A 24,143-nucleotide genomic window follows, 5' to 3' on the forward strand; every position below is an offset into this window, starting at 1 on the left:
GGAGCGTTAGGGCGAACAGCGTTTGAGGCGGTTGCGGGCAGGTCCCGCGCTGGCGGCAGGGTAGTGTGTGTGTGTGTGCGTGCGCGCGGGGAGGGGGGGGCCTCCTCCTCCGGCGTCTGTGGAGAGCCGGCGGGCAAACCTGTGTGGAAATGCCGCCCTGCAGCCCGTTCCTCACAGTTCCACACACATAACCCCCCCTCCCCATCCAGCAGCTTTCCTCCTCAGCTCTGTGAGAGGATGTTCGTTCCCCCCACCCGCCCCCAGACACAGCCCCGTTGAGGTGTAGGTCAGGGGAAGGTGGGACGAGGCGCGGGGTGTGTGTGTGTGGGGGGGAGCCCCGCGGGCTGTGGAAAAGCGTGAGGGGAGACGGGAGGTGAGCCAGCAGGCGCAGCGGCCGGGGCGGGGAGTGTGTCTGCCGGTTTTGAGGGAGGTGAGAGGGGAGCGAGGACGCGGGGCGGAGACGGCGAGGTAGGAGCCCGGGAGGGATGGCGGGTGAAGTGCGAGCCTGCTGCCAGGGGAGGGTTAAAACCGCGCTGGTGCTGAAGGAGGCGAGAAAAGTTCAGGCTGTCTTTCGGGGAGGGGGGGATGGGGGGGCTGAGAGGATTTTTGTTTGATCAACTTCGCGCCTAGGTGCTTTGTTTTTAACTTGCATTTATCCTGGGTGTACTTCTTTTATAACTACTCGTATTCTTTCTTTTTAATGAGGGGGGGGGAGGGAATCCCCCCCGAAACTTTTCCCTTTACGGAAGGCGGGACTGAAACAACACCCGATGCATTGTTTAAATGTAAAACCTTCAGCGCTTTTTTGTTTGGTGGGTGGGTTTTGGGGTTTGTTTTTTTTTTCGGTACGGTTTTATTGCCGCCGCTGCTGCTGTTGTGATAGCGCTTTGCCTCTTGTGTTTACAGCTTCTGTAAGGGAGAGAGGCTCAGAGGAAGAACCAGGATCCCTGGGCTGCATAAACAAGGAAAGCAGGAGTCCATCTAAGCAAAGCTGGAAGGATTTCACCTTGTTGCTGCTTGTTTCGGGAGGTTTTCCCTCCCCCCGCTCCGGACACTAACCAGCTGAGGGTTTGTTTCGTTGCTGCGTCCGTAGCCAGCCAGAAGAAAAGCGCTTTACGTGTTAGAGGTGATTTTTGTCGTGGTCTCCCTGCAAGAAAGAGACCAGCACCAGTCTTCGAGGAGGAGGGAGATATGATCAACTGAGGTTTTCCCTACCTCCGGCTGAACGTGAGAGTTCAAGTGACACTGCCGCTGGCCTGTGGCTGGCTGACTGCACAGCGAGCTGGAATCACAGCCAGAGCTGCTCAATTTACCTGCTCGAGGACCCTTCAAACCCTTCTATTGACGGTAGAGATTTGTATCCAAAAGAAAATCGGATTAATATAAACTATGCAGAGCTTTGCGGGGATATCTGGAGACTACCCTGTCTGCATGGCTAATCTTGAAATTGTCTGAAATAAATCCTTAGCGCAAGGAATAGCGAGATACTTTCAATTAGGTTTTTTTTCCTTGATGCTTTTTTTTTTTCCCCTTCTACGAGAATTTAACACTTCCATCGCAAGGTTTTTACAGCAGAATGGGACACATGCTGGAAAACTCACCACGCTTCACAAAAATCACAGGGGTAACAGTTTCCATCATCGTTGCGGTATGAAAGGTACTCTTTGGATTGTCTTGGGTTGTCTGCTGGTGGCTGAGATGGATCAGTCTTTCTCTGTTTCTGTTAGTGATGTGCTGAAGGATCCGGATTTACTGAAATACTGACGCCAATAAACTTACTCCCTCTCTGTTGAAGGCATTGGATGTGACAGTGCAGAGAAACATGTGTTTCACATTTCTGACTGGTTGTTTTGGTGCAATCAATACCTCCACAAGAAACATTGACTTAGGTGGCGATTATCATACCGGGAGGCACGCGGAGGGCTGCTTTCGGGTTGCATGCAAAGTGAGCACAAATCAAAGAGTCCGCCGTTCCTGTGAAGTGGGGGCTTCAGTCCCCCCCAAACTCCTGGGCAAAGGCAGCGGGCGATGTTCCCAACCCACCACAGAGAGCCCGGCCTCGGGGTGCGGAATGAGCAATGACCAAAGCGCTGTCAGGAGTGGCAGGCAGTCGGATCGGATGGGGATCAGTGAGGCAATAACGGTTGAAAGAAGGGTGGATCGCGAAATTATTGCCCGAAGGAATAGCAGGCGAAGCGGAATGATGATAAAGTTAAACTTCTGTTTCATCTTCTGTCGGGGATGGTGGGCGTTTCTGTTGCTTCAGCTCCACATGTTGCAAGCACTGGCACAAGGTAGGGCTAGAGACATTTTTGTTTATAGAAATGCTGCATCTGCCTTCTAAGAGGAAGGGAATCTCGCTCGGGTACAGAGAAACCCTTTTACTTTACCCTTACTAGAGGTAAACTGCAGAATTCGCACTGAGCTGATTTCGTGTAGGAATGGTCGTTTCTTAAACACAATCGTTTCTTTATGGAACAGGGATTTGCAAACTCTACCTAATGTTTCTCTCCCTTTCTCGTCCTATCCTTCCCCTATCCCAACCTCCCACAGAGAATCAAAAGCCCTATGGGGACCCCACCTGCTTTTTTTATTTACTTAAATATGTCTGTACATTTCCGTTCTTTTAGGCAGCAGAAGAGTTAACTGCTGCTTGTGTGTGTGTTTAAAAACACTGTGCACTGAGATAAGTTATTAGGAGAAGGGGAGTCATAAATCCGCCGACTAGAACTAAATCAGGCATGTAAATGGAATTCTTTAAACATATGAGTACTATTCTGTGTGAACCTCCGTTCGAGCATTGTTCATTTCTTTTGGATTGCCAAGTAACATTTAGCTGAGACAAAAACTGCAATTGATTCGTATCTGAGCATTTCCACATCAGAGATCCTTGCAGTCAAATGAGTCACTTGTAAACGAAGGGTCAGAGTCGACCAATAGACTTTAAATATCAAGTGTCAGTCACTTTGCATGTAAATTCCCGTCTCAAAAAATTGCCAAATGTAGCTTAATTCTTAATAATCCTTTGACAGAGTAAACAATAAATGGCAGGCAGAAGCATTACAGTTGGCTGCGCCAAATAACAGGCTGAACAAACGCAGCTTTCACTTTCTTTGCTGGATTGAGTTTTATTGCTGTGTGCATTGTCTGGCTGAAGTGGTATGTGTTGGACAATGCAGAACTGTATCGTGTGGGACGATGAGTTAGTTATTAAAAGCGGAAGTTAATACTCCATGAAGGGGAATGGTCTTTGTGTTTTAGTTCTTTGTTTTCAAGTATTTCACAGGGAACAACGGTGCCTTCAGTTTTAATAACTGGATGGGCTTGTGTGTTGAGGCAGAGGGGTTATAAGCCAAGTCTGCTGTAGTTTGTCAGCTCAGGGTTTACTACTGTATCCTCAGAAAGTTTGGAGCCGCAGGATACAGAAGAGTTTTAATCAGGTGTTTAATAATGGACTCCACCCTCATAAACCTTTTTCAGTGCTTTGTTTATGCTGTCATTGCTATTCCCAAACTACTTATGCTGAGGCCTGCAAGCCCTAACAGGGTATTGTTATTCTGAAACAAGACATACCTGAAATAATTCCCTCTGCCAATTAGAATTCCCATAACTTTTTTTCTTTTGGTAGTTGTTGTTGATAGATGCCAACATGATGCTTCATTTTGGAAGACAAATGCTGATGATTTTTGCTGTCTAGATTAAAAACGCAAAAATTTTTCATATAAGGCAGTTTTAAGTGCCAGTGATTCAGGAATCAATTTAGATGCCATGTAAAACAGCTTTCTGTGGTTTAGTAGTAAACTAGCCATAAAAAGTGAATGGAAACTTTTGTTTACCACATAGTATAGAAATTTTTTTCAATAGCATATTTCAGACTGCTAAGCATTTGCAGTAGTATCAGTTTTAGGTAATATATATCGCAGGGGGTTATGTAGTGTTTACAAACTATCCTAAAGTCCTAACACCAAGTTAGTTTTACCCATGAGTATTTAAGAGGGGGAGGGGAAGCGAAGAGAATAAGATACATTATTTCTGAGAAATATTGGTGCAGATAAAGGCATAGAGTTTAGAAGACATTAAGCAATGAAACATAAAACAATTATATAATGCAGAGACAAAATACGTTTTTATTTTTATATAATGCAGAAAACGCAAATTACAGTTAGTCGTCTAAAAATTCTTCAATACATAAACCAGCATGGAGGTCTTAATGCAGAGTGCTTCTATTAGGTTTTCACAAAATTTGTATTCATTTATAACTTACGATTCTTTTGCACTCTGAATTCTAATGGATTCTAATACATTCATAATTTCTATGCAAAAATTTACCTTAGAGAGAAGATGACAGTTTTTTATAAAAGTCCTTGATGAAAATGGAAATTCTGCTACAGCCCACAGAAAGTTTTTAATGGAATGATGTGGTCATATGCATGAGAGAATTACATGACTCCAGTCTTTTTATGTGATAAAAAAATGAACATCCTAAATATATGGGCCATGGCTATTTTGAATGAATCATAATACTATGCTATAACCAGCTAATGTTTCTATAATAACTATTTCAGCATTGAAGAAATATTTCAGGCATCCAGAAATGCAGGTTCTTAGTTCATAGGAAACAGATTAGATAAAGTCGTTGAGATAAAGTATTTTATACTGTAAGGTGAATGGAAGAAAAGGTTTTCAACTGCCAACAGGTTGGTTGAGTATTCTCTAGACTTGAATGATCATCCATGTAAAAGCAGAACTAGAGGCGGACTGTAGATAAAAAAACTTGTAAATTCATTTTGTACTTAGCTTTTCTGTCTTCTGGTAGTTGTGGTACGTAATTAGATATAACAATTTATTTGATTTCTTTTTCCTTTTCAAAGTGAATTTAATTCTTATGAAACATACAGTGGTTTATTGTACTGAATAATCAACTATTTTCTTTGAACCTTAGTATTGTTAGTGCAGACCTTCTCGTTATGGGAATGGTTTTTCTGGGTGGAAGAAACAGAGATGACAAAGATTGTGGCCTGTCCTATGAATGTAGCCTAGAGTGGTACTCCAGCTTCTGTAATGGCTGCAGATCTGCATAAATGCCATTCAGACTATGTGTGTGTCTCACCCGGCTTGCTACATTGGCCCATCTGTGAATGGGAAGCTTGTCAGAAAAATTAACCTGTAAGAGTCTGAAAACTGTTGCACATTTCTTTGTTTACTCCGTTCTTCATGCCTGCTAGCCTCTGCCATGATGCCTCTTTTCATGGCATTTTTGTTAAATTTGAGTATTAGGTGCTAGTTAGCCTCAAGTCATTGTGTGTCATCAAATAGTGATGAGATGCTAATTGATAATCGCTATAATTATCAAATTAGAATTTGCAAGGTGATGGTAGAAGTGAATCACTTCGACACAGTAACTACTGAGAAGAACGTTATCCTGCAGTGACCTCTAGCTCAGTGGTCTAGCATGCCTGGGCATTGTCCTGTTGAATACATAGGGCTGGTTGCAGGATTGGAATTTATTAGTTAGGTGAGAGATTAACAAACACTGTTGTCTACTGAGGTACAAAATGTTTACTAAAATACCAGAATATTTGTATGGAAATAGAAAAATTCTGCTTATTTAAATAGGCTGGAAGTTGCTAGAGGCTACTCCACATGCATCTTAATGGATTTCAGTACCTTCCCAATGTCTTACTTTTGTTGAAGAGTGAAACAATACTTTGAAAATATACTTCTTCGGATTGATGGCTGTTGTTCAGAATGATTTTAAAATAAATAAAAGCAGTGCAAAGCTTTAAGCTTCTCCTACAGGAGATAGGTATCTTTAAATATTAAGAAAGAGAAGCTTGTCTGATTTTTCTTAGTTTTACAGCAATGGAAGTGTAGTCTTTTTATGCTACTTGATCAAATCTGTAATTCAGAATTCTACATGTACCTGAATGTGCATTTAAGGTGATATTGATATCTATTACGCTTTGACAGAAGCCGTGACATGGAAGATAGAAGAAAATATTTCTGGGGCCCAACTTTTTTAATTCAAATATTTGATCTGGTGTAACTTACAAATATGCTAAGTGTAGGAAGCATTTTCAAGCAAATTTCAAATTGCATTAGATGCAGACATGATAAGCAACTTGTATAGAGTATTTAGTTGTTGGAAGGACAAAGAGACGGTTAAATGTGAGGGCAATACTTACTGGAGAGTGAAAAGCATTCTGAATTAAATGTAGAATGATGCATTTCTAATTCCAAAAGATTCTGTTACTGTTTATTGGAAACTCATAAATTTGTATCTGATTTACCTCTTGTGTTCCCTTTCTTTAGATGAACATCTTAAGTATGTGTTGGTTTTTAAACAGGTGAATTCTTTGTGTATATAATTATAACAAAAAATTGATTTGGAGGGGTAGATACAAGCCTACTCTAAATAGAAATGGGGTGGAGACAGTTGGCTTTTTCTGTGGCCCTATCATGTGACTTCCAACTCTTTCTACTGTGGTAAATCTAGGTTTGGTTTATATGCTTATGTTTTGCTGAAAAATGACTTCTCAAGACTTCTCAAAGCAAGTTCAAAGAGATATGTATATCTATCTATTAACATCTTAAGTACAGAGTTTCCGATAGTTTCTTGAGATTGCAGTAATATTAGAGGTGAAGAAAGACCGTATGTAATAGGTGTTTATCAATGTTGTTTTCATGCACTACCAGAAGATGCTTAGACCAGGAATGACCTAGGTACGGGGAGAGAGGTTGTGGCAGTTATGCTGTGTGACTTTCACATCAGTTCAGAAGAACGGAAGGGAATCCGTGTCCATGGCTTATAGTCCTTGAAAGGTTGTTCTGGAAGGTTCTGTCATCTCTGTGCATAGTCATATATTTTGAATAACAAAGACAAATATTGGCTAATATTTTAAAGATTGTCTGACTGATTAAACAAACCACAGAAATTTTAATAAACAATCTTAAAGTGAATTATTAGGAAGCTGTTAAGTGAAGGGCTTGGGCTTTTGTATGTCTCAGAGGGATTTGGTGGTGGTGGTGTTTTATTGTTCTTACCAGCACATAGGTACAAGTCTTGAACACACTCTTGATTAAAATAAAAGATGTTAATGCATTTAGCAACTTTGTATACAGTTTTACCTGAGCATCGCTTTCTGAATGGACTAGTTACTTGGTTCACTTGAACCTTTTTGCTGTAATGTATCTGTGGGCAGACTAGAGGCAATTAGATTCCTCATGGAGCAAAATCTTGTTCATGCTGACTGAGTTCATTGCAGAAATAGACCTTTCTTTCTCCCTCTGCATATGTACCTACACAATATGTATTTAAATAGTTTTCAATGAACAAATTGATGATTTGTTGGTCTTTTCAAAATTGTGTTTTCTTGAAGTTGTAATATATAAACTAGAATAATTTTTGTAAGATTTGTGCACAGATTAGAAAATGCCAGAACTAAGGTAGCTTGTGCATCTTTAATCTGAATTCTTTATGCATCTGCATTATGATTAAATTTAAATTGACACATATTATTTTACTCTCTACATTAGTCAGAAATAAGACCGAATACTGCTCATTGATCAGTTTTTCAGTATTTTGTTTTCTTGTCAGTGCTTGGCTATATCTTTCATTTACTTCAAATCTTTTAAATTCAGCACAAGACAACTTTTGTGTGGACTAAAGGAAGAACTGTTAGCAGCTATAGTGTGGCATTGGATTAGACTACTTACAGTTATTACAGCTGGAAAGCAGGTGATTGGTGAGACTTGGTTTCTATTTCTGACTAATGAGTGAGTATTTTCTAGTGAATAAAGACTCTTCGCTCCATGTGCCTCAAAGATGACCCTGCACCACCCATATAGCTCATGCAGAACAAAAATATAACTCCATGAAAGGTCTGTTCCTGAAGAAATTGGGGTTTCTGGAGTTATTTTTGTCTGTGCTGATGTTGGTCTTGTTACAGACTATTTCAGACAATTTCATAATTTCCATTCCCTAGGATTCTTCTGATAAGTGGACTCACATGTAGCCTAGTTAAATTTATTAAATTGGAGGTGTTTAGTAGTTGGCATGTTTTCTTATGGGAAGTGTATTGTTTTCTCAGTTTATTGGTTATAAATAGGTGTTAAATAGATGCGATGAATTTTTTTTTCATGTAAGTAAAACTTCCCTATTCCTTTATGCACATGGTTGTTGAAATGTCACGGCCCTGGAACTTCCAATAGGTTCTGCAGGAATTAGTTCATGTAGCACTTGCAGGTCTGAGCTTAAGGGGTTACATGGCTTAGAAGGGAAAAACCTTTTATTTTAATGTGCATACTAACTTAATTAGTTAGCTTCTAGACACACATGGTATTTGTATACTGTATCTTGAGCATTAGTGTTTTTGGTTTACTAAGGGTTATTTTTTGTTCTGCCCTTGCTAAGAAAAATAATAAATCTGTTACTAGAATATATACTAGTCTGTTGCTAATCATATGTTTTATCTGTGAAATTCCCCTGAGGTGTAAGACAAATGACACCCTCACTAATATTGAAAATGTAGATCTAGGCCTTTTAAGGGAAGTGTTTTTAAAGTTAATTTTCAGCTGTTCAGCTCCCTGAACTAGCTCAAACTGGGGTCACACAAGCATCAGGGACAAAGTAAAAGAGGTGATGGGAATGCATGGCCAGAGGGCATGACCCTGGCAGCCATCACTAAGATCAGTTTAAATTCTTAAGGAGTTTTCAGACTCAGACAAAACACAAGGGAATGTACACTGCCTAACTTCTTACAAACACGTGGAGGCTGCTGTTCCTGGGTAGAAAATAGAAAGGTTAGTGCCTTTATAAAGGAGTGGTTTAGAAGACTTAACTTTGGATTTTTTCTCTGAAAGACCCTTTCAGTGAGTTTACCCTCTGTTAGATGGAGTCTTCCTAAAGTCTTCCTAACCTAAGCTTGTAAGGTAAGTGCTAAAGTTAGGTAATATGAATATTCCCCTTAATCCCCATATATCTCAATTCTCAAGACTGATAATGGGAATAATATTTTTTTTCTTAAAAAAAAAAAAAAAAAAAAAAACTGTAATTTAAGTTGCAAATTCCACAGGTATGACTTCTTAACATTTGTATCTAATAGGCAGATTCAGCAGGTAAAAATGGTGGTATGAGTTCCAACAACTCTCATAAAAGGAAGTCTTTAACACCACTTTATGCAAAATGTGGAAGTGGATTGTACAATCTTATGTCACACCATCTAGATAACTTTTGAAGTGTCATTTTTGGTAAGTGATAATGCATTTGCGGTTTTTAAGCAGATAACTTGAATCTTTAATCCTGTTTTTCACATTTCTATGCTCTATTGCTGCAGCCTGAAGAGAAGGTTGATTCTGGTAGATAAATCATTGTCCCTTAGGTCTCTTTAAACCACTTTATGGTCTTTCAAGACATAAGCCATATATTTTTCTAATAAACTCCTAGGTCTAACAAGTTATCTAAAAAATAATTTGTTGGGTATAGCCCTTTTGGACCAGAAAGTAGAGAATAATGATACATAGCTCCAGTACATGTTGCCAAAATAGTCCCACATTGATTCCAGGCTGAAATTGAAGTTTGTAACTCATTATTACACAAAAAATCAGAAGATCTGGTAGACACTACTTTCATCCTCAGATTCATATTTGTCTAACTTTCTATATTTATTAGCTGAGAATGTTGTGGCTTTGATAGGTGTTTTTGGCATTGAGTTCATAGGACATTTACTCAGTAGCAGTGCTACCTTTTAAGGGAAGATACTAAGAAAACAATGGAACTATAATGCAAATATTTCAAATGTTCAGACATTTAGAAAAAATGCATTTTGTTATACTGGCACTGTTTGCTCATCTAATTTTTGTGTCATTACTATCTTGCACATTGGGGAGTGTTCCTTGTTTCTTATTTCTTATCTGTCTAGAAGTGCAAAGGACATTCATGACTAAATACTTCTGAAATAACTAAATGGTACGTGGTGATTGGGAAAGAAATATATGGTGCTATGCCATACTTGTAATTCAAAAATAATACATTTATCATAACATGACACATGGCAAGTGACACACTGCTGTAGTGTTGAAGTGGGTGGGAGGAGGTAAGGGTAATTTTCTGTCAGTATTTCTAAATGTGTGTACTGATTAGCATAATTTTAAGTCCTCTTGAATCTGTGCATGTAGAGGTACAACTAACTTTTCTTGCAGACTGTTTGGAACTCTTTTCTTTCCTTCACTATCAAGAAGTTGAATAAACTCAGATTCTAACCTATCATGCTAAAGTAACATTTGCAAAATCGCACCCTTGTGCTTTCTTCCCTGCTGTCCCTATTGTTTAGGAGAAACTCTTTGTGAACAAATACGTCCTTTAAAGTCTTCAAGAAGTCTTTTTTTTTTTTTTTCCCTATGATGCATAAAAAAACCTTTTACAGTAGCCTACCTGAAAATGCACTGGAAATGCTGTTGTCCCATGATGAAGACTGTCTCATTGTTCGCATGTATGCCCATCTGTGTGTCTCAGTGTTGTCCTCTATTTGCTTTATCTTTTTGTCCCAGGTTGATAGAGCCTCTACGACAATGTGCTTCTGGTCTCTGATTATTGCTCCTACATGCTATTGTAATACAAATAATGCCTACTGTTAAGAAAAGACTGAGGTGATAGTTTAAAACCACTGATTCTATATGTGAAATGTAGAACAGATTCCTTAGTTATCCTCTAACTGGACACAGAATAGCTTTTCTAGGACACTTGTATTATCTGAAGCAGGGCTTTTATTGTGCTGGAAGACCTTGTTCACAACAGATAATCGGAAAGATTGTTTAACGGTAGATTATCCCAGGCATTGTTTTTCAAAAATGTTACATAAGAGGCAAGAGATCAAGAATAGTAACTCCTGTGTTTCTCCTTTTGCTATTTTTATTGCCATGAAGAAGTTAGATTTGTTTTTGAAGAGGGAGTAACTTTTTAAAACCATTTTAATACATGCCACTTCAAACACCATATTTTAAGGTAAATGCTATCAACTAATTTTCCATTTCCCTTTAGAATTTTTTTTTAATAAACATAACTAGTTGCTTCTTTATCTCGAGTAACATCGGACATGTCTTAAATAGAGAAAAATATGTGGATCATTGTTAAATTCATTTCCTGCATTGGCATGTGCAGCCATAATTTTAAAAATCACATATTTTAAAAAGAAAATAATATTCTAGTTATCTTAAACTTTTTTTTTTTTAAGTTCTGTGCTATCTTTTCTCTTGGAACTGGCATGCAAGATTCTTAGCTTTTAAGAACTACTGAGATGTCTGTGGGTTTTTTTTCCTCTTGAAAATAATACATATTTTAGATAGTAACTTCTTGAAATTTGTAGACTGAGAAAAGGTGTTTCCTATTCACAGAGCCTGATCATGCTAGTGCTCATTATCCATACAACAAGGCAAAAATTTCACTTTTGAATGTTTCTGTTCATGGAAATGGGAGAATAGGTTAATTGATTCTACCTTACTTCAATTAACAAAATAGGCTGGTGATGCTATTGTTTAATGAAGTCATCAGCAGAAAAATTTCAGGTGACTCTGAGGAGAAATCTCCCATTTATCCACAAGTTTGAAGTATCAATGAGTAACAGAGCAAGGTAGATTTCATACCTGTGCATTTTGAAAATTTGAAGTCATTTATGTAGTACCTAACATCTTTCCTCAAGTTCTTCTATACTAGTGTTGATAGCAATCTTCCTCAGATTTAATTATTTTCATTATATATGATTTATTATTAGCATTTAATGGGTCAAATATTTATGCATATTTTTCTGAATCTTCAGTTGAGAATTCTGAGTTAATGACAGTCATGTCAAACTCAAAAGTTTTCAGTGCTGGTAATTCAATGTTACATTCGCTATGTAAGTGTATCATAATTAAAATGATGCCATGTCAATCCCATTCACATTTCTCATGAATATAGTTTTCAGCTTTTGTATACTGGGTATAGCTATGTCTTCTGCTACCCAAAACCTGAACAGACATATTTATGGCATACTGGTTTCAATAAAAATCTGCAATGTTAACTGTTGTGCCTGTTAAAATTTGAAGAGTACAAATCTTATTAATTCTGTTACAGAAATCCAGGTAAGATCTAAAACTTAATTTTTTGACATTTTCAAATTGTTGAGCTCCAGTAAAAAAAAAATTAGTGGAGCAGCCAGTGAGAAAATGTAAGGTGGCTCTGCAAATGGACCATCCTTATCTCATGGGCAGAGATGGATACTTTTAATCTATAACAATGCAGAATAGAAGCTTGATGCCTGCAAAATAGCTTTCACCAACAAATGTGGTATCACTTTCACCCTAAATGCTCTTTGACTGAAGAGAGACATAAAACTTTTTCCGATTTATTTTATACATTTGACATTATGCTGAATACATCTGTTTTAGTATTTCCTTTCTATAGGCATTTTCCTCTATAAGTTGGCAGTCAGTGAGAAGTGACATAAACACAACTAAACCACAACTAAAACACAGGCAAACGAAACTAAAAACTGTTAGCAGAGGAAGCTGTAGGCAGATAGAGCTTTTAAAATTACCTCAGAAACAGTGGTGGCTTTCCCTAAATGGCTGAGTCCCAAGTGGGCTCAATGAAGGAAGGATATTCTTTGGTCTAGGTTCTACTCTTGCTAAGTAGGATTGTGTTTTCATTGCCCTTTAAATTGTTAGTTTAATTGTGATAGTTAATAAATCAAGGATTAAATCAAAGATCAGTAAGTAGGAGCTATGTTTGTATACTTAAAAATGACAAAATACAAAAGCTTTCCCCTGTGTTGGCAAGTACAGTAATAAAGGGAAGTGATTTATCAGTATGAATTGGTGGCAGGTGAATTAGGAGATAGTATTTTTAATCTTCTAATTTTATTCTGTGGCTCGGTTACATCAGTGCCGGTGTAAACTCTTCAGCTTGTGAAAAACCTCTCCGCTAGGGTATGTTCTGATCTTACCTAAAGTTACATCCCCGGAAGTTTTCAATCATCATGTGCTAGTGCAGCTGGGTAGTAACAAAAAGCTTAGCTCCTCTTGATCACTTAGCTGACTTGGCAAACAAAAGAAAAGAGTAACTGTCAGTTTGTGCTTGTGCAGTCTGGTCAAAAAGAGTTATTAGGTTAATAAATGATCAGTGATATTATTTAATATCTGTCCTGATGGTTTAATGCAAATGAGGTCAAAGTTTTCATATTGTATATAAAAAATACAGTGCTGAGTATTTTTGGACTTCCACACTTGCATATGAACAAATGTTCTTACTTATAAGAACAATTCTTACAAGAATTCTTAGTGTTCTAAATATCTTTCTGTAGAGCCGCTGGACATTATAAATACTGATAAACCAGCTTTTGTGCAAATGTTCACTATAGCGGAGTAACTGCTAGCTGTCAGTTAATTAGAATTAATGGCATAACTACTCATGTTTACTTGAAATTCATTGCAGCATGAAGTGATTAGGTATTGGTGCTTTGGTACATTATGGCATATTGCACATTTTTTATAACTACTTAGTGAGTGTTGGTGTTGGGCACGTGCAATGCATCTAGTTGTCACTCACACTTGAGTTGAATTTAATTAACATCCATATCTGTGTGTTTACCAGAAGAGTTCTGTTGGAACTATTAACATGTGACAAAGACAGTGGCTATTATCTAACTTGTGAAAGAAAGAAAATGTTTGCTATTGTTTATTACAAGACCAGATATAGTGCTGTTCTAAGGATGTGACTGCCTTGACTGAAAGAGCTCCCCAAACCAGTACTAGAGTTGCCAGATACAGGTTTCTCATAATTCAGTCAAATCTTATATACTGTGTGAAAGGCAAATGTTGATTTCATACCTATTTGCAGCTCTCAGTCACTTGTCCAGACATCCAACAGTCTCAGCTGCCTTGAAATTCTGGAAAAATGGCTACATGTTGAGTAAACTGTGTGTATGCATGCTTGGTCATATGCTGCATAAAGGCAAATAAAACACAAGACATAGCTATTCAGAGCTCATGTAGTAAGCTGACAAGTAGAATTTACTGTACATATGAAGAACTGTCCATAGTGATTGATATGTTGGGGATTTTTGAAGCCTTCAGTGTGTTCAAGCCCTCTGAAGTCCTATACTGATGCTGGTCAGAAGTTCTTTTACTTTTCTGGTTTTTGTAGACAAAGTATTACATCTACATAGAAAGAAATTTTAAATTAACATATAATTATTAGACATGTTAGTGCTTTGCATAATTATATTTTCCAAAATTACATTTTAATGCCTCTGCCCTGTTTTTAATAACTCTTTTTTAAACAGGTTATTTTAACATATCTGAAAGAATGTTTTGTGTCATTTGGCATTGAGTTAAATAATTGCACCCTTATAGTGTTCAGAACTGTGACCCTCAGGGTGCAGTGTAAGAAGGAAAATATTGTTCTAGCAATAATTTCCACTCTTAGTTCCTTCTTCCCTACTCAGTTGCCTTCACCTTCTCCTCTAAATTTTGCTGGCAGAAGCAATGGAGTGATAAAGCAAAGAAAAAAAACATGGAGGTAAGCTACAGAAATAGTATGAATAGTGCCCAGCCTTATCTAAGGCCATCTAACAACATCTCAGTTTTTAAAACACTCATTTTGGAGGCCTCCTCCTTCCTTTTGTAAGGTTTATTTGTTCTCATGTCACATAAATGTATCAAAATCCATTTTAAAATGCTTCTGATATTTTAAGTCTAAACTTTTAACTTTGTACAGTGTTTGAGTTTTAAAAAACTCATTCTGCTATGTGCAGTCAATCCATGTTTATTTATATAGACCTTTCAAAGTTCCCCCCCCCCCCCCCCCAATTTTCTGGCTATTCATTTTCTTTATATTAGAGAAAAATCAGAATATATTTTAAGAATTTTAGCTTCACATTTAGATAATATTTGTTGCTGTTAAACACATAATATTCCTTTATAATCTTTCTTAGTTGTCTGAAACTGTGTGAAAACAATGATATTGAAGTAATTATCTAAAATGTTGTGACCTTAATAAACATTTAAGATGCTGTTCTTAGGCCAAATGACATACAACAGGGAGGAATATTTCTTTTTTGTTTCAGATAGAGACATTAATATCAGTATCTTGTGTTTTGTGTGATGCTGTAATTTATACCACTGGAGAGTGGTATAAAATTAATTTTTGTGATTTAAATGCATATATTTGCTGAATTTCAGATTTCTAAGCATAATTTGTATTTATGACTGCATCTAAATGTAGTTTCATTTTGTACCTTCTATATTGACTGAGAGAAACTGTATGAAATGGCATGATCTTAAATGGAGATCTCGAATCTCATAAATCTGCATTGTGAAATGTAATCATGTTAAAGTCAAAATACTTGTGGTTATTCAATTATTTAGTTGTGCTTTTTCATATCACTGTGTGTGCAGCAGTTCTGTCAGAAACAAAGAGTTTGGATCTGTCAGACATACTATCTTTGAAGAAACAGCTAAAGGCAACAGGTTTCAAGCTCTTTGAAACCTTTGCTCTTTGAGTCCTTGGTAAAGGATAGTCTTATCATCACTATTGGTCATTTATTAAGTGTGCTTTTAAATTTGTGGGGAAAAAAAATGAAGTCCATTATTACATAGTCACGTAGCACAAAAAGGTCTTTTTTTTTTTCCTTATATAGTGTACATGTCAGTTATTAGGCTAATTACAGTCCTTTCTAGAAAAACCAGCGTCCCATATTTCCAGAGCTTTCCCTTACCCCTGCTCCTTTTTTTCACCTGCCTTTTTGTTGTTGTTGTTGTTGTTGTTGTGGTGTTGGGTTTTTTTTATACCTACTGCAGGGACTTTTATTAGCAGAAAGGATGTCCTGTGTGGGAGACAACAGAGATACTGCATAAATGGCTTTTTCCACACTGGAAGATGAAGGATCTTTCTTGAGTTCTTATCTATAAATTCCTGACACTGTCCATCTGGGCAGAGAATAGAATACATACCTCAAACTGTAAGTTACAGGGAAAAAAAGTTCAATAGGAAAACCAGCTAAAAGATGCTGGCTCTTGCAGAGGGTTTTCTTAGAGCAGAAGGTTGTCTTAGAGCAACAATCTCTGGGGACTCCAGAGGGGTAGAGCTCTGCTGTAATCCTGAAGCCTATGCAGTTAAGTCTCTCGCCCTTCAGCGTCTCGGGTTTCAGTTAGTCTAACCCGTTTATCAAAATGAACATCGAACCTTTGTATTTGCATGTAAGCCACAAGTTTCTGCACATCAAACAAGGATTATTGTTGTGATACTTAAGTATGGCACATTCCATCACTTTTTCGAAAAGGATATTTACTTACCAAACATGGTCTTCTGGATCCCCTCTGATCTGTGTTGTTTATAAGACTGGAGATAGGTAGAAGAGTTTTATTTGATTACTGTGATTACAGTGGTAGTGTCCTGGTTTCAGCTGGGATATAGTTAACTGTCTTTCTAGTAGCTGGTACAATGCTATGTTTTGAGTTCAGTATGTGAAGAATGTTGATAACACTGATGTTTTCAGTTGTTGCTCAGTAGTGTTTAGACTATAGTCAAGGATTTTTCAGCTTCTCATGCCCAGCCAGGGCACCCGACCCAAACTGGCCAACAGTGTATTCCATACCATGTGACGTCCCATCTAGTTTAGGAACTGGGAAGTGGGGGGGCAGGGAATCACCGCTCGGGGACTGGCTGGGTGTCGATCAGCGGGTGGTGAGCAATTGCCCTGCGCATCATTTGTACATTTCAATCCTTTTATTACTACTGTTGTCATTTTGTTAGTGTTATCATTATCATTATTAGTTTCTTCTTTTCTGTTCTATTAAATCGTTCTTATCTCAACCCAGGAGTTTTACTTCTTTTCCTGATTTTCTCCCCCCTCCCACTGGATGGGGGGGGGGGGAGTGAGTGAGCGGCTGCGTGGTCCTTAGTTGCTGGCTGGGGTTAAACCACAACAGGTAGAGAAATCCTTTGTCATTTATCGTCTTTAGTGCCTTGATGGCCGTTTCACCATCTTGGATCCTATTTCTCTTCATGCATCATCCACAGAATTGTTCTCAACAATTAACCTATGCAAACTCTTCCAAGGCAAAATAATCGGAGCAAGTGCTGGTGAAGCACTTGCACAGTATCAGTATTGCATTGCTACTGCAAATACTTATTCATTCATTCACTTTTTGTATCCATTTGACAATATGACATCATTTAAGGGAAGAAAAATAGATTTTAATAAGCATATTTCTGTATTACGTATCAGCTATTTAGAGAAATTAAAATAGTTTCTTACCTATGAATAGTAGGTTGAAAGAACTGTGCAACAAAAATACTCTTGTAGCTGTACTGCTTACTTCCTGGAAACTACCCTATTAATTCTACTACAGATTATTAGTAGTGCATCATAAAGTGTGTATGAAGACGAAATTACTCTCAGTCTAAGTGAAGAAAATTATAAAGACAGAAGAACCAAACCTTTGCAGATGGTTTGATCAGAGTTTACTAGAGACTTTATTATGTTGACTAGTTCATATGGCAATGTTAATAATATAAAAATCTGCTACTCACAGCTTTGGATTCTTAAAATGAATGCCTTAGTAATGGGAAAAATTGGCCTCATCATCAAAAGGAGTTTTATAATTTTTTTGGTACTTTTAATTATTAATCTAAAGTTACTTTTAGTAATTTTTCACATTTTGAAAATTTTGTTAGAGAATTGTAACAATTTTTTGTGAGGATTCTTGTATAAAAAAATATGTTCCTACTAGGCAAAATATATATTTCAGTTTCCTCTGGCAAGCTATTTTGATATTGATGTTAAATTGGCTTAGCTAAATTATATATTATCACCAAAGGCAACATAACAAAATACATGTGGAATACATTGAAGTACATGTTAGTCCATCAGCTTTGTCTCCAGGAGGTAGGCAAATATTATTCTGACTTTATTGCTGCTTTGAGAGTTAATGACCATAATAAAGGTAAGTATAGCTTGCTAATTATCCATTAGCTTTGTTTTTAATAACAATTTGCATATTGGTCTTCTGCTAAAAACACATGCTTTTAATTGTTCATCTTCAATTAGCACTACTTTTCAGATTTTTAAATGGAGTTTAAAAAAGTTTAAAAAGTGCTGATTGAAAAAGTTTGTCTAAATGAATCAAGATACTCAATTAGAAATGTGCAAAAGTAGGCTCATGTCAAAAATACTGGATTTTAGTTAGAAACTTAGAGTTATATGTTCAGTTCTTGCCCTACATGGTTTTCAACTTGGAATGTTTTGGGCCATTATGACGGTTACCAAATTGACTGACTTCTCTGTCTTATCTTGGATGAAGTGGATTATTGTTTAGACCCTAGCATTGCAGTTGGAAAGGATAAATTATTGATTGTTGACATTTTGCACAATATCAGATGTTACCCTCTCTAAGATTTTTCCTACAGGATGGAATTTAATTTTTTTGATCTTGTAAAAGTAAAATAGAAAAGCATACTTTAAGTTGATTTGGGAAAAAAAATGCTTTTACAAATAAAAAGATTTTTTTTTCATATTTGCATTACTTAAAATGCATTTTTTTTGTCTTATAAATATGCTAATCTTTATAACCTGTTTCTGGTATGACATATGGTATATAATTTTGTTTCAGTTCTTTGACATCAACCTAGTTACTGTTACATAAAAATGTACAATTGGCAGGGAAAATTAGTATGTTCAGTGGCATGATACTTATAAGACTTTTGAGAAGTATCTGGGGTATTCATCTGTATTTAAGTAGACAGCTGTTTGAAGAGGACTTGTAGATTCTGTTAACTGTATGTTTGTTCCTTTTCAGACAGCACTTCTTTTGGGCCCATTTGGTCTGATGGAAAAACTGCAGATAAATACTTGCAAATAAAAGAGCAAAGCTCAGTTAAACATATGTTTATATTTTAAATAGTTTTATATAAGGATAATTACTGTAGAAGGAATTAAGATTATTTTCTTAGGGGGATGGAGTAGTGTCAAGAAAGAAAATCACAAAACAAGTTTAAAAGATCGACTGAAATTTCTCCTTAATCTATCAATCAAGGCTTAGCCACATGTAAGCACAGTATTGTCTTAGTAAATGAAGCAAAATTCAAATTTTGTAGGTTTTTACTAGTATAGAGCCAGTGAATAAAAAACTTGAACTAAATGAACAAAAAATGCTCCAGGGAAAAAAGTTAATTTTGCTGTTTACATGGAAAGAGATCTGTCGTCTTTTTTTTTTTCCTTTTTTGAAATTTAGTGTATTCTGTCTGTTGATCTACCTCTGTTCCCCCTTTTACAGGGCTGTGCAGAGATAACATTTCTAAATTGAAAAGCTATCTCAGGTAACTTGCAATAATGTAGCAGTAATAGTGCAGAGCTTAATGCAGGTACACTCGATTAAAGTGGGAAGTTCCATGATCTTGTCCCTACCCTCCAGATCATATGTACAATTTCAAATAGAGGAAAAACATTATAAACAATATTAGGGGCAGGCGTAGGAACTCAAGGCTGCTCCCTCTCAATTTCCTGCTCAGTATGCTAGAGTCAGGATCCCTCTTGTTTGTGTGTTTATGCTTTTGCCCTTTCCTTTTTGACCACTGACTCTTCTCTGTTTGGAAGTATGTACAAAGGACAGCTTCAGCTGGATAATGGAAAATACTTCCAGCCTTGTCCTGTGGCCTCATGTTATAGGCACTTTACAGGGAATGGGATACAAGAATTTCAGATTTGAACTCCTTGTGCTGAGGGACATGACTGAACCCACATTTCATATCCTGGAGAGAAAGATACTGGGTCTTTGGAAGAAGCAGCAAGGCTAGTTTTCTCTGCCGAGAGTCAACTGCAGAATCTAATTGCACGTCTGTGTTGCTAAACAAAATGGACCAGGCCTGTTCTCTGCATTGAAGCCATTTGGCATGATAGAACCATATATTGCATCAAAACAAGGTGGGTACATCTAATATGTATGTTGGAAATAGCCTGTAGTAGACACACTACACTGAAAGCAAGTCCAAGCACAGTTTGGGAGGCTAATAACTGGTGTATCACCAAAACTATGCCAAGGATTGTGCTAACAGCATGTCAGTATGGACGATCACAGGACAATGCCTGTGTATTTATTATTAGTACTTGTGTAGCTTTGATGCAAGAAGGGTTTTCAAGCTTTTATGTATAAGCAAATGATTCAGCATTGTAGACAAGAATCTGAGTCTTGGAGAAGAAGGTTTTCAAACCTACCCTTTGTTAACTTTTAGCTCCAGCTAACCTTACATCCAACATTTTCTACTCCTTGTTCATAGTAGCTACTGAGAATTTCAAGTGTCCAGCTCTTCTTAACTGACATGGAAGCTGGATTTGTGAACTGAACTGCCCAAAGCAGGTGTCAAAAAGTTAGGTATGGCATATACCCATTTGTTAGATCTTAAATGTTAGAATATGCTAAAAATAGTTGCTTTCCTTGTTAAGTCCTTTCTGTTCAAATTAGAAGCAATTAAGTATTGTTACATGGATACTTTTGCCTTTCCTTACAAATGTTTTCTCAATCTTGCCAACAAGAGAGATACTTGATAAGCCAGGGAAAGACTATAGGCAGTTTGACTTGACTCTTAGTGTTAAAGGGTTCTTTGCTGGAATTTGATAATGAAGAACACTTCCAAGAATTAATTCATTATTCTTGGTTTTGGAAGGTTGGTTTGATTATGATTTTCATTTAGCTAAGTTCCATCCCCAAATCATTGAACGATGATTCCGTACAATTTTATTAAAACTAATGAAATGAATACTCTGTTTATAGGCCAAATTCAGCAAAAGCTTGACTTCAACTACAGGAGAAGTGATATTATTGATATGTCAAGCATGCTTTATCATACTGAAGTTGGATCATCATTTGTATAAAAAACCCTCCCGATCATTTGAGGTCTTCCATAATGAAAAGTTTCTGTAAATTAGTCTTAGTAAATGGAAAACATCCTATTAGTCTTGGTTGGCTTTGCTCTAGAATTTTTTTTTAGATTTTGAGTAGTGCGTAGAATTTCCTGTACTTTTGGGCCATTAGTTTTATATTTAAGCAAAAACTGGCAGAAGCATCACTGAAGTTTTATCACATGTTTTGGCTCTATAGTCAGGGAGTCTTTTTTGTACTAATGTCTCTAGTCTCATTTTATCTTAACACAAAGTGATCTGCACTTAGTAAGATACAAGCTTCAGCTAATCAGAATTAGCAGCTATCTAGAGTAATAAACTGTTAAGGTGTGGCTGTGGTTCACCTGTCAGCTTTGCCTCTCTCAACGTACATGAAGATGAGGTGTGCTACCTGTCAGGGCCTTGAGGACATTAGGTCTTAATTTTCCTGACCAGCCTGGCCAGTGCCCTCCACCCACACCCTCTGCCCCCGCGCCCAGGAGCTCCATTTCAGCTCAGGCCTGGGTGGGTGTTCCAGTCCTTGCCTGAGCTCTGTTGTAGGTGTGCCTGCCTCCTGCTCTGCTTCCTGGATAGATCTCAGGCCTGTGTGGTAGGTGGCTTGTCTCCTGGATAGGCCCCTCAGACGTGCCTTGTAATTTGTGCCTAGTGCTGTCTCTGTACTCATTTCTTTTTGCCTCTGGCTGGTCTACCTGTGTATCGCTATCTCCTGTCTCGTCTGGGACTGCCGACGGATTACATTGACAGCACCTCTTTCTGCCCGCTGTGTTCAAGTGCTATGGGACTGCACCCTGGGTGCGGAGGGAACGCCCTGTGCTGGGGTCATGCTTGGCTCCTGGTTTGCTTTCCCTTTGCGAACAGCCAGCCCTGGCTGCTGCTTGACACTGCTACACATTCAGTATCCTGTTCTGGGATGAGCACTATGGTAAAGAGACTTTCTTAGCGTTGGCAGCCAATTCTCTTATTCTTGCCCTTTTTCATCAGTGGCAGGAACAGCAAACAGCTCTCCGGCTCAGATGCAGTTTCCTGGCACCAGTGCACCTTTCCATCTCCTCACACCTGCTTCTGAGCCCCTTCGCTGTCAGCCTATCTCGCCTACCTTGCCTTGCTGAAATTGCATTCTTCCCGTCTAACTCTTCCCCACCAGCGCCATAAGGCTGTGAGCTTTTTATGCTCATCTGCTGCTTCATGACTGAATTGAATATGCTTAATTTTGAGTGTGTTTTTAAAAGATAAATTAACTGAAATACAATAATGCAAATGCTGCAATTCACTGACTCAAAGAGAAGAAAAAAGCAGGAGGGCTGGAAGGGGATTCAAAGGTTCAACAGTATATTCTCCTGGGCTATGACAGGATCAATCATACCAACACAATTCCTGACAGATATTTATTTAATCTGTTTTCTAAGCACTTCAGTAAGGGAGATTCCAGAGATTCCATTGTCAATCTGTTCACTATTTAACTATCCGAGCTGTAAAGACAGAATTTTCTTGAGTTCAGAGTCTAATTGCTTTTGCTGCTACCAGTACTCCAGATTGCTAAAGTAGATGGTATTTCAGACACCTGCTATACATAATCCTTTTCTGTTTCATGGTTTTGATGAGCCTATGCTTCTTGCATTGAAATTTGAAGAGAACTGAACTGAGCTGTCTTTTGTAAACAAATATCCAAATTGTGTCCTCAATAGATTACTCAGCCAAGCTTTGGGAAACCACTTGGAAAGTCATAAGAGTGCTGGGGAAGAGTTGGCCATTAGGACCTTCATTTAAAAAAAAAAACCCAAACCACCACCACCAGCAAAGAACCGCCATAAAAAAACAACTTTCTGTAGGCACTTGCACTTTTGCAGCCTTCAGTCAGAGATGGTGGGTGAAGTTTTATGCTCCTTTCAGACTTGATCCGTTTCAGTCTGATGTGTTCTCAGTATATTCTCATGTTTTAGGCCAGTCATCTTTCAGGGATATCTAACCAGAATCCTTTAGTTCTGAACTTGTTTGCTAGGTATCAGACACACCCCGGCATCCCCCCCCATTATACCTTAGGGCTGTTCAGCTGGGGAGGAAACACCAATAACTTATTCCTTAAAGTAAAATTCAGATGTAAAATTCCAGTTTTCAGAGCTTGAAATCTAGCTTCATTCTCCTTGCTTCGCAGTAGTTGCATTAAGCATTGTCGGAATGCTTCCAGGCCAGCTATAAAGTAAATATATTGAAATGTAGAGAACGTAGGAAATTTCAGTGTTTAATGTAGTATTACGTGGGGCTCAAGTAAAATTACATTGGTTTGTTACTTTGACTTGTAGGGTTTAGTTTTTTTCCCAAGTAAATGCTAAAGATATTTAATTTGGAAGAAGACTGTTTGGATGCGTTTATCTGCAGGCAGGAGGAGTCATTTATATTGGAGGAGGGGAAAAAAGGTATCAGAGTGGGGTTTTAAAAAAGTAATGGAGGAAAAGAGAAGAGCAGAAGTGTAGTCTTTTAGAATGGGATGGGATTTTTTTGTTTGTTTGTTTTTGTTTGTGTGGAGGTTTTTTTGTTTGTTTTTGGGTTGGTTTTTTTGTGTGTGTGTATGTGTGTGTTAAATAGAAAGCTGGAGAAGGACTGGAGTCTGCATTTCAGGAGAAGCGGGAAGATCAGAGACGCAAGGTAAGAAGTTTGGAATCCTAAATTCTCGAGAGCACTCCAGAGTAGGAGGAAGGTGCGCAGGAACTGACAAATGGCAGACAATTGTTTCCTTACATATTGGTATCTCATACAGCCTTCTCAGAGTGACTTCTTTTAAAGTGTGACGTTATCTTGTGCTTCAGTTCTCAACTCTCCTATAGAAGAGTTAGTAAGCTGTATATCGGAATGGCTACAGGCCTGGAGCTCGGGAGGAGAGCCGTGTTGCAGTACCTGCCGCTTGTGGGAGGCCAAAACCGCCCGAGGGGTGATCGGGCCCCGCCAACCACGGCCTTCTGCTAAAGGGACCACACCGTTCTGAAATTGCCCGAAGGAAACGAACGGCTAGTGCTGGAGCTTCCCCAGTTGAAGGGAAGCGGAAGGGTGTGCGTGTGGAACGTGGCGAGCGCCCCAAGGGGAAGGCCCGCGTCGCCCCGGCCCGCAGAGCGCCCGCGGGGTGCCGGCGGCGTGGGCGGTGTGAAACCGCCGCCTGACAGCCTCGGCAGGGCCAGCAGAGGGCGCCAGAGGGCAAGGCGGGCTGCGGCTGCGGCT

General features: G+C 38.3%; 1 protein-coding gene across 1 annotated transcript in view; it reads left to right on the plus strand.

Moving 5' to 3' along the window:
- The first annotated feature begins 1,764 nt into the window (after window positions 1-1,764).
- Window positions 1,765-24,143, plus strand: part of SDK1 (sidekick cell adhesion molecule 1) — a 410,390-nt gene continuing 388,011 nt past the window's right edge. Inside the window, exon 1 of the mRNA XM_010570301.1 lies at window positions 1,765-2,294. Within this exon, the coding sequence (XP_010568603.1) occupies window positions 1,823-2,294 (472 nt within the window). The 5' untranslated portion in view covers window positions 1,765-1,822. The remainder of the gene's footprint in view (window positions 2,295-24,143) is intronic.

The sequence above is a fragment of the Haliaeetus leucocephalus genome, unplaced genomic scaffold (genome assembly GCF_000737465.1).
Source record: "Haliaeetus leucocephalus isolate CR32 unplaced genomic scaffold, Haliaeetus_leucocephalus-4.0 Scaffold295, whole genome shotgun sequence".
NCBI lineage: Eukaryota > Metazoa > Chordata > Aves > Accipitriformes > Accipitridae > Haliaeetus > Haliaeetus leucocephalus.